The sequence below is a fragment of the Uranotaenia lowii genome, unplaced genomic scaffold (genome assembly GCF_029784155.1).
Source record: "Uranotaenia lowii strain MFRU-FL unplaced genomic scaffold, ASM2978415v1 HiC_scaffold_12, whole genome shotgun sequence".
Taxonomy (NCBI): Eukaryota; Metazoa; Arthropoda; class Insecta; order Diptera; family Culicidae; genus Uranotaenia; species Uranotaenia lowii.
Window position 1 is genome coordinate 88,290 of NW_026597188.1, and position 14,627 is coordinate 102,916.

At 38.6% G+C, this 14,627-nt stretch overlaps 1 protein-coding gene across 1 annotated transcript; it reads right to left on the bottom strand.

The window, feature by feature from the left end:
• Window positions 1-1,645: 1,645 nt before the first annotated feature.
• Window positions 1,646-2,730, bottom strand: LOC129759202 (uncharacterized). Its single transcript, XM_055756609.1, has 3 exons — window positions 2,331-2,730; window positions 2,075-2,234; window positions 1,646-1,987 (listed from the first exon to the last, which is right to left on the bottom strand). Exons 1-3 carry the CDS (start codon window positions 2,537-2,539, stop codon window positions 1,955-1,957), a joined length of 402 nt encoding a protein of 133 aa, XP_055612584.1. The 5' UTR covers window positions 2,540-2,730; the 3' UTR covers window positions 1,646-1,954.
• Between the last annotated feature and the right edge of the window lie 11,897 nt (window positions 2,731-14,627).

A 14,627-nucleotide genomic window follows, 5' to 3' on the forward strand; every position in this document is an offset into this window, starting at 1 on the left:
AAAATGCTATCGTTTGGTGTTATGACATAAATACATGGTGAAAGGTAATGAATTTCCCGACACGTGAGTGAAAAAAGTTTCCAAATCCGTCCACTAGGAGCGCCACAATGAGCAAAAGAATTTGTTCCAATATTAAATGAAGCAGACTTTAACTGGTTTAAATTTTTTTTCTGGGTTTTTATTGAATATGTAAGGTGTTCCAATTCGAGACATTCTAGCAAACTTAGATTTTGGATATTTGTACCTAATTTACAAAAATCTCAAGCTGACTTGTTCGTTTAGTCATCTTATCCTCGTAAACTTTCCCCTTGTACATATGTACTTTATCTAACGTCTGTTTAGTTTATTCGTTAGAACCACTTCTCATCCAATGGTTTCGACACAAACGTAAAGAAGGCTGGCAATACCAAGCCGTAGCTTTTGATACCACAGCTACAGGAGACCATCAGCGAACCCTAAAGGGTGATACGGTCAAAATTTGGTCAATATCAACTTTACGTGTTTCTTTCAATTTTGCATTTAAAAAACCTGAACACCCCTCATTTTGAAGGTGTGTGTGTGTAGAATGTTGCTTCTATTTTGATTTTGGAATTTACTCTTCAGTTGTCAAAATGCCTTCCAAGGAAGAAGAGCAGCGTATCAAAATTTTGCTCGCGCATCGCGAAAATCCGAGCTACTCGCACGCAAAGCTGGCAAAATCGCTAAAAGTTGCCAAATCAACCGTTACAAATGTAATTAAAGTGTTTGGGGAAGTTTGACTGCGTGGTAATGGACGACGAAAACTACGTCAAAGCCGACTACAAGCACCTTCCGGGACAGGAGTTTTATACGGCAAAATGAAGGGGAAAGGTAGCAGATATTTTCAAGCACATGAAACTGTCAAAGTTCGCGAAGAAATATCTGGTTTGGCAAGCCATCTGTACCTGTGGCTTGAAAAGCAGCATTTTCATAGCTTCCGGGACTGTCAACCAAGAAATTTACGTGAAAGAGTGTTTGAATAAACGTCTGCTGCCTTTCCTGAAGAAACACGGTTGTTCCGTACTGTTTTGGCAGGATTTGGCATCTTGCCATTACGGTAAAAAGGTCATGGAGTAGTACGCCGCCAACAACGTGCAGGTGGTTCCCAAGGACAAGAACCCTCCCAACACGCCAGAGCTCCACCCAATTGATATATACTGGGCTATTGTCAAGCGGAACCTAAAGAAGACCAAAAAGACTGCTAAGGACGAGCAGCAGTTCAAGGCAAACTCGCTTTCTGCGGCGAAGAAGGTGGACAAGGTGGCTGTACAAAATCTGATGGAGGGGCCAAGCGTAAGGCCCGGCTATTCGGATTCGGAAAAGCGGAAGCCTAACTGATTATTTTTCCTGAATTTTCTACTAATTAAACTTGAAAAAAAAAATTTAATTCGATTTTTTAAATAAACGATTTCACCGATTTACACGCGTTTTCCCTTGACCAAATTTTGACCCTATCACCCTTTAATTGAAAACTGATATCGAAGAAAATCCCCTATAAATCTCCTAATATCGATTCAGAATAGCAATTTTTTAGTTTCAATCCAGAATTTACTTTTCGACACGAAAATGTTTCCATCTTTTTTAAATGGTAATTTTTATGTAACAAAAATAAACTTCATTTTTTTTCTATTTTTTTCTGTTCTTTATTACATATTTTATGAATATTTAAACAAATAAACTCTAAAATTTAGTCAACTGAATCACGTTTAACGTTATAGGTGCATAAAGTTTCACTTCGAATATTATTGCGTGATAAATTAAAACCAAAATATCAACCGCTTCTTTTGATTGCATATATCCATAGAGGGATAAAACTCCCACGCTGCTCGTCCAGCTAGCAAACCATCATTCACTGGGTGAGGATTTGATATATCCGGGACTCCCAAAAACTGTTTTCGGTCAGGTGGTCCGAAGGATTTCGCTGCGCCCAGTCTGGCTATAGTTGATTTTTATTCTGTTTTGCGGTCACCTGTTAGGGAAGTGATTTATGGGTGTCGTGTGAGATCAAAGCTTATATTTGGTTTTGCATAAATTGTCAGAATAAATTAAACATTACCGATTTTAGTTTGTAGAAAGCTCGGTTCGCCGCTTTTGATTCCCCGTGGTTGAAGCCTTTGTCGAAAAGTGCCTCGGCAATTGGGTCCTGCTTGTGGTGCCCAACCGAGGGATTGAGGGCATTCGTTTTGAGTTTTGAACCGTCGTGACTGGTCGAATGGCTGAAAAAAAGGAAAAAGAATAGCGAACAACATTATTGCGCAATCTAAACCTACATATCTACTAAATAGGGTGGTTGGTTTTGCGCGAATGCTGACCTGATCTCTCGTTTGGTTCGCTGAACCTCTTTCTCTTGGTACGCGGTGCGCCTGAAGGCCGAAGGTGGCTTACGGCGTACGTAGAACGAAGCCGAAACCGTAACCTCTTCGTAGGTGGTTCCGTTGTCATCCTTCTGCAGTTGGCCACAAACCGTTACGATTCCACAAATTAAAACCAACAGAACAATATTCCTACTCAGCCCGGCCATTATCAGAATAACAAGGTTAAATTAAGATCAACAGGAAATGAAAATATTATTCACAATTGAACACAACAGCAGCAGTAATTAAACCTCAATAAGCTACCCGAGATTACTCTCTGTGTTGAAGATTAGCTCGTACTGGACTGACGGCTTCTACTAGATGCGTATATTAATCGACGGATTAATCGGCGATTCACCAGTCGTTACAACCAATACTAGACTAGAGTAGTGGTAGGTAGGAGGTACTATATTTTTTGCTATGAATGGAATTCTTAGTTCAAGTTTCGTCGTTGCACAATCTCATCGCGCATGTTGTGGTAGGGGTAAATCCAATATAATATGCTCTCAAAAATGGACCGAGCTCGTCTGGTGCATTTATTATACTTGCAGATTATTTGCTGCTCTCAGTTAGGTGAATGAGTGGCTGATCCCCGACAGCGTGGTTGTGCATTTTTTCTTTGAGGGTAGAATCCAATTACTATTTCATAGTTCAAATTATTGAACGTTAACTGTAGAAAATCAAAACAACAAATTTACTGAACCTCCACATCGAAAGTGTACAGATTTTAAAAATGTTCTTAATATCAGTCCTACCTTTAAAATAAAAAAACACATTTACCGGTGCTCTTAGCTCGCATGCTTATTTCACTCGGTGATGAAAGAGTGAAATTACTGGAATCAGAAAGGTGTTTAAAATAAGTGTTAACTTGAAGTACCGTAAACTGTTTTTAACTGTTTTGTTTTTAACTTTAATTTTAAGTAATCATTTGGATCAACATGTGATCCATTGATCAGAAATAAATAAAAAATTATAAACTGGGGAAACTTTGATCACTTTACACAATTTACAGGCTTTCAAAGGTAGTAAACAGTTTTCAGATATTATAACTTCATACTTAGTTAATGATGATTATCTGCAAAATTTCTTGTTGATCAATGTTACCCCGCTAATCAAAGTTTCCCCAGTTTACGGTAGGTACCGATGGTGATATTCGGTCAATGACCGAAAAATGACGTTTTCAACTATTCGGTAAACATTATTCTGTCGAGTTTTTAAATAAAAACAAAAGCGAATACTTCAATTTTCATTTATTCCTCCCATCATGTTTTGAAGTCGATTATTTCCAACTTCATGAGTAATGCATAAGATCTTCTTCAAGTATGGGTTCTCGTCTATCCAAGATTTTCCAAGAGTTCAATGAAAAAATATATGAAAAATCGAACACCTTGACAACTTTGAAGCGCATTTTGTCGAAACTATCATTCAGGCATTTACATCCCTCTGATCCTCAGCAACTAAATTAAATTCCAGTCCACTCCATTGAAAGATCGGATGATTTTCCAAATGTTACCACTCATCAAATGATTTGTCGCTTCTAGGGCGTTTATCAAAAGAGAATGTGATATCTGGGACAAAACATGTCAAAACAGATGCGAAGCAATTTGAAATTGCTTATTTAATGTGGAATTAGATAATGGTCGAATTGATTAGAGGAGTAGGCCTTGCCTGGATGGCATCGCACGTGTTTTGCGGGTCTGTGAAAATTTTACTAAATTGAATGTCTTCAAAGTGATTTTTCGATGAATTGTTCGAAAAATGTTCAATGAGTAGCCGGTTGTCAACTGAAACACTGATCAGTGAAAGTGAATTGAACGGGCTTGTGGGTAGATTGGTTTATTCAATTAACTTTGAAGTGTAATCGTGTAATCACACAAGCTTCTCCGGGAAATGAGAGGTTGTGTGTTCCAAAAATGGTCCGTAGTATTAGAAATCTGAGTTTTTGGTGAGAAAATGTGTTGGGGTGGCAGTGCTTAAATATTGAACTCGATATTTTGGATGTATTTTTTTTTTCAAAACAATGCCCCCTGGTTATGATGGGGTGGAAAAGTAAATTCCTTGGCATTTTTGGTATAATAATAACACATAATAAGGACACCTCCATTATAGGGGTATAAGAGTAAGTGCAACGGTAAAAAGGAATTGTGGATGGTAACATGTTAAGATGTAAAACATCATTGACAATGTGGAAATATTTTCTTTTGATTAAATATTAAAATTAGCTTAACTCTATTATGGGGTTTAGTAAGGGGAATGGACAGAATATCGAACGATATACAATCAATTGATAAACAATGGATTGTTGGTCCCAGCCAGCCGGAGTATCTCGGCAAATTCGGAAGGCAAATTCCTAAGTAGGTTAATAAGTACCTTTTCAGGATTCTTTATTTGTTTCGAACAGTTGGAAGGGAGTGAGATGAGTCAAACCTGTCCCAAACCAGTGGTAACGGACCCTTCGGTAGTGCTGCAATTATTGTTGATGAGTTAAGCATGAACAATATTTGAACGTACGATCGAGACTTCCCGTGCCGACTCGGATAAATATGGCGGTTTTTTGAAAAAAAAAAATAAATGAAAAATAGGGTCTAGAATCTAAATCAAAATCTAGGCAGGTAAGAAAAATGCAAGAAACTTACTTGGAAATAGATGACCCGGTAGACTTCGTTCTACCATAAGTTGAATGAAATGTTTTATTGAGCTGTTCGTTCACCCATTCTGTTCCTCTTTATCATAATCTCTTATATGATAGAGCTAAATAAAACAATAGGAGAGAATGAGGATACTTGATCCCTGGGGTGACTTGATTCGTTAGCTACATCTCGAAAACGGAATGTCTCGAAAAGATCGAATGTTCTAGAAAAATGTGTCAAATAGTACACTCAAAAAAATCCACACTTAGGAGGTATATTTCCCCACACATACGACTTCAAAATCGCTGAATCATGATATTCATATGTTACACATAAGGTTTATGTTCCACATATAAAGTTGATTTGTTGTTTCACATAAATTCAATGATTTTCGTCTTCGAAAATTTGCACTTATTAAAAATGGCTACCTCTTAAAAAACACGTGATGTCTGTCGACGGAAGAAAAATTAGAATTTGTCTTGAACAAAACGTAATTATGTGAGTGATAATTGCTATAATATTGTTTTTTTTGGACATGGTAAATTTTCATTTGTTTTCTCTCTCCTGCAGCAAGTATTGCAGTGATCAGCAGCTACATACACATCTGGATCTATTATAAAGGTGAGTTTGTAATTCTTTTTCTGGCTCGTGTATTACAGTTTTTTGTCATCATACAGGTACTCTCTTCCGGAAGACAGCTCGGATAATGGTCAGGAGGTCCTAACTGGATACAAACCAGCACAGGACCATAGAATGAAAATATCGGACGACGAGGATACAAAGTTTCATTAACAAAAAACAGTAATAATCACCCTTATTCTTGTTTTCGATCGAATGGCATTCGTTCGAAAGTTTTGCAATTTCGCATTTTTGTTTTCGTTCGAACGAATGATAACCGTTCGATCTTTCGAACATCGTTCGTACGAACAAAACATTGCATTCTCGTTTTCGATCGTACGTATTTTTTCTATAGACTGACAAACGCGAGTCTGATACTGCGAATCATTACCGTTTGAAGCAATCAATTTAATATCGATTGAAAAATACAAAAGCGGTTCAAAATAACATATGTATTTTGGGTCAATTCGAGAAGAAATGAGAAAAAAGGGGGTGTAGGTACGTGAACTAAACATAAATAAATTCGATCCAGACCGAATTTAACCAACTAACTCGGAAACCTCTCAAAAATCGATTGTAGAGTTTAAAATATGCACCCTTATTCTTTCTTTGGCGTTCGTTGCTGCTGCTGGCGATGGAATTATCATCGGAATCTTCCCCGGCGATTACTGATCTGGTTTCGATCGAAAGTATCTGTTCGAATGAACGGCAGATACGCCCCAAACGAGAATAAGGGTGATGATTTTTTTTTTCGCTGTCAATGTAACAAAATGGATGGTACATTCGATTGAAAAATAACAAATTTTTTTAGATTAAAAAAAACTCATTTTTATTAAAACAATTTTTAACCTATATATCGCATTTCAACGTCGAGTTCTGATCTTCTCCGGCAGGGCAACTTTCCAGCAGCAACAGCGAAAGCAACATCTCCACCAGCTGGTATCGGCTCCGACTTGTTAAACTTTTTGCAATCACCTCCGAAAACACTGCGATCACTCTTCCAAAAAAGCCTCAATATCAACTGGTTTTAGCAGCTACTGTTGACGGTTTTGTTGACAGGCCACATCCTTTCGTTGATAATTTACTTTTTGTCCTTGTCCGTGGGTCGTTTGCTTGGTTCCTGTTTCCTTGCCGTACTCCGGTCCGATAGCAAAATTTCACAGAATCACAAAGAACGAATGTTTTTATTCGATTGGCAGACGAGAAATGTCATTTTGATACAACAGGGCTGCTTAGAAATTTCGAAGTTCATCTGGTAACACCAACACCGAACGTATCGCGTTCGAACGAAAACAAGAATACCTTTTTCGAATTCGATCGAAAGTATCCGTTCGAACGAACGACAGATACGCCGTAAACAAGAATAAGGGTGAATAATTCCACGAATTAATATGAATTCGAGTGATGTGAAAGCTAATTGTATTTAGATTTAGTAAATAACAATTTTTAAGTGAACAAGAAGTTTTAAAATAAATATACGAATTCCGAAATCATAGTCGAATTAAAATCGCCTGCATGTCCCTCAAAATATATTCCTGCCTACTTTCAGGCGTTTACCATGCTAGTAGAACACTTATGACCGCTATGTGTGAATTTTTCTAACTTTTATGTGTCACAAATATTTTTCAAATGGGAGCCAAATTGCAAAAATCTATATAGGTCGACACATATCGCTAATGTGTAGATTTTTTGCAGTGTATAAAACAACAATGGTTGGGCTATTGCACTTTGGAAAAATTTAACAAAATGTGACTTTAAGATCAGGGCATATAGACTAAGTCACTGGCCCTTCCACCCCCTGGACTGCAGCCCAAACAACCACACACTGAACCTCGAAAATACCCAAACTTGAGAACTTTCCCCGCCAACCCGAATGAAACTCCCTCCCTACAGGTTTGGCTGGCATAGCTCAAAGTTAAGCTCTTAAAGGAGAACTCATCCCCCAAAATCTCATACCACAATAAAATGGAAATCAGAATAAAAAAAAATATCGACAGGTACAGGAATCACACCCATACCTGCAATGTCTTTGCGATTACCATCTCAGGATGCTAACCGCTCGACCACCGGAGAGTTGTTGAGAGAGGCAGCTACATCATCGTATATGTGAGACTTTCTGCGAATGAAGCGGGAATAAAAGTTATCCCCCCAAAAAAAAAAACAGTTCTTCGCTTTGAACTTACCCCCCAAACCTAAATCTGCCACGATGGAGGTAACAGAATCAGATGCGCTTACAACAAAACCCCCCCCAAAAAAAACAGTTCTTCGCCCGAAGGACAAGTTTGGCTTATTGGCAAGCTGTGATTTTTTCACAAACTTAAGTTGTCAATCTTGAACTTAGGTTTGGCGGGTGGCAGTTCTCAAGTTTAGGTATTTTCGATTTTCAGTGCAGTCCAAAAGTAGAAAGAAGAAGAAGATGAAGACTTTAAGATCTTTTTTTATCGCTTTAAAATGTTTCCAATTTGAAAAAGATATTTAAAAAATATTTATCCCAATACGTGAATCGTTAGAGTATGACTTTTTTAAGAACAAGGTTCCAAAATGTATGTTATGGGTTCAATTGATCCCTAAAGTACAAAAAGATATCAGTCGAACGTAGGTATGTGAGAGTCCATAGGACCGTTTTTATTTTCTCGCTTAAAAAGGCTTCTCACTAATCCAGGTTTTCGTCCATAGAGGTTCTGGAACAATCCTTAAGTTAACAATTCTTAAATCCAGATAAAATAACTTCTCAGGAAGTAATTGAAGATACTTTGACTGACCGAATGCAATAGTCTAGTGCTTTTGAAAAAAATACGCCTTAAAATATGCAAGATGCAACACTTTTAATTTGTTTTCAGCGAGTGTATAGCAAGGTAGAGTTCATTGACTTGACTTTTCATACTTGTTCATTCTTCCCAAACCAATTTTGCTAGATTATTGTTATTGCAATTAATTCAATCAAAGTCAATGAATGAAAAAAAAATTAATAAACCGTATATAAAGGCATGCTAATGTTGATGTTCTCGCTGCTTTTCAGAAACTGTCTGGAACCATGATTGCTGTCAAATTATCAAATTATTTATGAATAAATGTTTAACAACAATGTTTTGTACCTCACAGCAAAAAATTTCTAAAAGTATACGGAATATTATGGTCAGTGTGGTGGGTGCCACAAAATAAATCAAAATATATTTGCGAACATAAATTGTGCAACTTTTATTGAAGGGTTGCTAAATTTTAAAACCCATTATCACTCCCACCCTCACATGTTACAAAAAAACGACTTAAGGCAGCCACACAATACCGCGTCGTCCGTCGCGTCACGTCAGCTGTCAACGCCGTCGTTGTGTACTAAAACGCTGACGCGACGCACTCTACAATTTTCGCATCACAATATAGCGTCCACTGACAGGGCTGATAGGGAAATATTGAGAGAAAACTCGCAAACTCCAACGCAAAATGTTTCATTTATTTTTATTTTAAAAAAACGGGAACATACAAATCAAGTTAATATTTCTAAAAAACGCTTTATATGTAATTTCATCATTATCATTATAATGTTAAAAATAAATTTCAATGACGTTTTTCAACAAATGTGTATCATCGAAGAGATAAAATGACGATGATATGATTTTTGAATCTGTTTGTGTCAATCTTTGACGAAAAATATCAAATACGATTAGTTCAAACCCATGCTGACGCGCTTAAATTTTGATATTTTTCAAAACCAAAACGTCGACGCTCGAAAACGCTGCCGTTTAGAACAAGTTTTGCGTTTTAGTACAATGCCTTCGCTGACGCGACGCACCATTGTGGCGACTCAAACGGAAAATGGCATCCTCAAAATTAAATGTCAACGCGACGCGACGATCGACGCTGTATTGTGTGGCAGCCTTTACGTGCATACTTCAGCGTCAGCGTCAGCGTCCTGGCTGTCCGGCTTTTGCTGGAGGCTTGCACCCCATCTTGCTCTGCACCGATCTCCTACGATGTGTGGCCGGCTGACCTCTTGCCGACACACCTGTTACCGATTCGGCTCACCACCTTGATTCGCATGCGCTGAGCGAGCAATATTCGGAACACACAGGCACCAGGACTCGATGATGCTTTCCGTTGACACACACGCGATGTGGCTCGTTACTTGGCCACCTTTCGCATCAGTAATCCTGCTTTCGATGCTCGGAGCACAATGGCACCAGAATTTGATGTCGCTTCCCGCTTGTCCACGTGCGATGTGGCTCGCTATTCGGCCACCTATCGCACCAATTTCGCCCATAATCCTGCACAAAACCTGATGCATGCACTTCCTCGCTATTCGATGAATCCGTCCACTCCGTGAGCTCTCGCTTGACCACTGGTCGTTTGTCATCTGCGGACCAAACAAGTGAAATGGTGCCTCGACGACAATTGCACCACTCGTTGACACGCACGCGGTGGGTACCTCGGGACGAAATGCTCGGTTTAGTGTCTAGCTGTGGAATGAAATCCTGGTCGCTCGACCGCTGGATTGCACCAAGTGATGATGCTGGCAATATGGTGCCACAAGAAGCGCTGTGCTGGTGTGACCCGGACAGAATTGTCCCTTGAGGGTCAAAAGTTGTCGTGGAAGAATAAGAAGGCTTCTCGTATAAGAACAGGGCTTACCGTAGATTCCAAAGAAAAAAGGGGCCCTGTTGAATAAAAAACGTTGGTCAGCCGAGGCATGACGGTAACACTCACGGTACTCACGCTCTCGACCCCTTTTGATTTTTGTTTCTTTCTTGGGTGGCAATTTTTCGGACGTCTGTGGACCTTTTCTGGGTTGGCCGATAGCTTTAGCAAGCCTGCAAAAATGCGCGCTTTAGTCGTAAGCAAATTCTCGGTGGTTTTTGCTTACCTTTCCGGTTTGCTCGGAAATCTATCCGCCGAGCAATCCTCGTGCTTCCGGATGTTTTACAAGTTGATGACGACTTGGTAGAGGGGCAGTGTTGGCCAATTTGTAACCCAACGTCTTTCGCCGTTCCGGCAGTCGTCCTGCTCGAAAGAATCCGATAGCGACCAATCGGTGGAGCGAGCCTGAGGAGTACATTTAGTGAGGATGCAGCTTTCTTGCGGTGTTTATCATCCGCTTAGCTGTCGATGCCAGCTTTCCGGGGACCAGAACGTGGTAAAATCGACGACGGCTTTTCTCAACCGATGGCGCACCTTGACTTCGCGTGTTTTTTTCTTCTCTGCCGGAAACACAAGTCCAAGTTTCCGAACTTCCTCGTGTTATTTTTGATTGACGGCTGTTCACACGCTAAACGAGGTCCACTCAAATAATGCGAATTTCTTCGCCGTATCTTGTTTCAATGTTTTTGCTTTTTACATACCGAGAAAATTGCCGATATTTGTGCAGTGCGTATTTGTATCTTTATGAGGGGAATTGGTAAAAAAAAATGTTTGCAAATGTGCCTTATCGTATCGTCAAAATATAAGGAATAATTAATTGTAACAGAAATCTAAAACACGAGTGATGTAATTTTTCTCGACTGTAGTCCAAAAAAGATGGAATTTTTCATTACTTGTTATGTAACTTTAGTCTGTTTTAAAAAAGTGAATGAAAAAAAATTGTTTAAAACAGTGTAAAACTATATCTTTCTGATTTAAATATGAATGCAAATATTCAACTTGTGGCTTTTTATATTTCAAGTTATACCGTATTTGTTTTTTCCCCTCGATCAGTGCTTCACCGTACCCGACAAAAACAAACACAAATCGTCGCCAGTGTATTGCTACCTCACTCACTCACACGCTCTCTCGCAACACTGGCAAAATTATCGGTGGGCCACCGTCCGTAAGCAGATCTCCGACAGGTCAAAACCAGTGCAACACCGTCCGAATAAACAAACAGTTTGACAGCACCTAGTGGTGCACCAGTGCAACACTCGGCATAAACAAATACGGTATTAGTTTACACGCGTCGGGTACAAACTAAACAAGTCGGAAATTTTTCGGGAACGAGTCGTTGAAAGACGTAGCTACAGCAGCACTTCCAGAATCTTTATAAGTTGTAAGTTTATATTGACGTGAAATTAATACCGTATTTGTTTATGCCGAGTGTGTCAAACTGTTTGTTTATTCGGGCAGAGTTGCACTGGTTTTGACCTGGTGTTGCACTGCCATTGGGCGGTGTTGCCCCGAAAATTTTGTCAGTGTTGCGAGAGAGCGTGTGAGTGAGTGAGGTAGCAATACACTGGTGACGATTTGTGTTTGTTTTTGTCGGATACGGTGGAACACTGATCGAGGGGAGAAAACAATTACGGTATAAGAATGCTGTTGAAACTGATTAGTTTTCTCTCCATTACAGCAAGGTCAGAGTTTTCGCTGTGGCTGATATCCGGACAGTGATGATCCGGAGAGACTTTTGTCAGAAGAATACAAAAGTTCAGGTGTGCTGACAGAAAAACCATGATGTTCCGGAACCATTGGAGGATGCTGATGACGCTGATCTGTAAAACATCGCCGTGCTGGGAATCATCGGATGCAACAACAATTCCAGCCTGACGCTTTCCGTTTTTTAATGTTCAGTTTTGGAAATATATGTGAATTAAAAATTATATGTGAAATAAAAATGATGCATGAAATAAAAATGATACCTGAAACTTACACGATTCAAAAATTACATCCTTAAAAAAATTCGTCGTTGTAGAATTTTACATCAAATTCGATGTTCCGTTTTCGTGCATCGTTTTTTATCTTAATTTACACGAATTTTTCTAGCTGTGCGCGACGTAAGTTTCTGTTGATACCACGTTGTCAGTTTGATATCAAAATGGAGTATAATACCAAAACTTCAATTACAAATTATTCTTTCACCACAATACTAATAGAGGTTTTGTGGTATAAAATCCCTGAACCTGACCAGTTCACTTACTTATTGAGGTTTCTCGCTTATCCAGTTCATGCCTTATTTTTAACCAATTCAAAACGATGAGTTGAACCATTGTAAACATGGGCGAAGTCGAGGTAAGTTTAAAAAAAAGTTAACACTAGATTTTTACATGCATTTACAAATTCTTTGATTTTTGAGCAAACTAAAATTAGACACTTCAAGTAATTAAGCAAGGCAAGTTTGTGAAATTTGGATTAGTGGTTGACAAGTTAGGGGAACATGCCCTATTATGCGCCACCTAAGCGAATCGCTGATTTTCTGTGTATTCCACGTACAAATTGTGTTAAAACTGGGTGTAATCGTTGAAGAAAAGTGTTTTCTACAAATTCCTATGATTTTTCATTACTCAAATTGCTATAGTTTCTTCAAAAACATGATTTTTAAAAACCATATTCAAAGCCACAGAACGAAACTGTGTTGCGAATACGCGCCGCTGTGTATTCAAAACGCGCCTAGCAGCCGAACACACCCGAGAGCAGCCGAAGACCGAAAACACACCAATACATATAGACACTTTTACTGAAAAGAAAATCAAAATGAACTAATAGAAATTTAACAAAAAAAGAAAAATAGATTTTTTGGGCTGAATTAACGCTCAAAATATGGTTTTGAACTGTTTGTTCATTTTCAATGGAAATTGGCCTTTTTGAAAAATTATTGCTATTTTCAGCCTACTACGATTGGCGCGTTATAAAGAGCGCATGGGCCGTGATAGAACATACCCATGAAAAACATACCTTAGCGAGTTCAGCATGATTTTTAAGCATAAAATCATAATTTAGATTCTCCTCTATCGATGTATCAGAAAATATTGTCTTATTCGTTTTTCTCTGCTTGGTGACACCTTATTAAAAGTGTTTTAAAATTTAGATCGAAATGAAGAAAAACCTAAATTGTGAAATTATCACGACACAGGGGCATTTTAAGGAAAAATTCATACTTGCCATGACCAATCAAAGCATTTAAAACAAATTTGTAATATTTTGCTGGCTTAAAACGTGTCAGATTCTTCAAAACAAGAGTGGCGCGTATTAGCCACATGGGGCGTTATATGAACTTTTCCCCTACAGCGGTTTGAATTTTTAGTACCGACTTTTTTGAAGGTTGGTCCTTTAAGTGTTAAAAGTGAGGAATAAGTTATCGCTAATGATACAAGTAATATTGTAAAGAGTAGACGAAGAATAAGAGTAAAAATAACTCTATTCACCCATTGAAACCTGCATTGAAATACTCATTTCAACTGCTTGTAAGTTGTTAAAAAGAACCAAATTTAAAATTTTGGGGAAAATATGAAAACCCCGGATGCTAAACCGTCAGAAAATAAAGAAAAATCCCCTTGTGCCAAAAATGTTTGGGAGCACCTTCTTCCTTCTACTGGCAATGGAATAATCGAATAAACAAAACCTGTCCCCCTCCCCCTAACCTTTTTTCATGCCAAATTTGATTCCAGTTCTCGAGTGATGTAACGAAAATTGTATGCATGCAGTTCCTCCTCTTCCCTTTCCATTTCCCCTTTGGAAAGAGAGAAGTGTCTTAAATAATAGAAGAAACCTTTATCGTATACAAACACCCTCTTGTTCCAAATTTGGTTCCTTTTGCTCCCTTTGTTCTCGAGTTCTGCAAAAAATTGTAAAGGGGCTCAAAACCTTAAAAGCTTATATATGTGCAATATTTGTCGTTGGTCGTTTGGTGATATACAGGAAATCAACTTCACGTTGACTTTCTGTCCATATTACATTGCTATCAGAAGAGCTTGGTGTTGCTTCTTCAACAAACAGAACAACATTTTGGACTCTTGGTGGGGAATTCTTGTTGTTGTCAGAGCCAACAATCCAGGAAACCGGTTCAGCTCAAGGCAAAGGCAGAATGATTTCATAGACAGAAAATGATCGGCCGGGGAATCCCAGCTTATGTTATTAAATGACTCTTAGAGCGGTAGGTATTATTGTTAATATGGCTTATCAGCTCCTACATATCAACGACAATCGCCATCACACGTACGGTGCGACGCTCGTTGTTTATTATGTGGTGCAATGTGTTAATTAGCAAAATAATAGTACCACAGAACCTGTAGTTTTTTTTTGCTGTTTTCTCTTCTTCCAGAGATCAGAT

What these genes read in the sequence shown, in the direction of transcription:
- LOC129759202 (XM_055756609.1), bottom strand. Translation starts at nt 2,539, where the DNA reads ATGGCCGGGCTGAGTAGGAATATTGTTCTGTTGGTTTTAATTTGTGGA. An exon ending in CGAACCAAACGAGAGATCAG is followed by an intron (nt 2,235 to 2,330) that starts GTCAGCATTCGC and finishes CCTTTTTTTCAG; the next exon opens with CCATTCGACCAGTCACGACG. An exon ending in CTTTCTACAAACTAAAATCG is followed by an intron (nt 1,988 to 2,074) that starts GTAATGTTTAAT and finishes CTTCCCTAACAG; the next exon opens with GTGACCGCAAAACAGAATAA.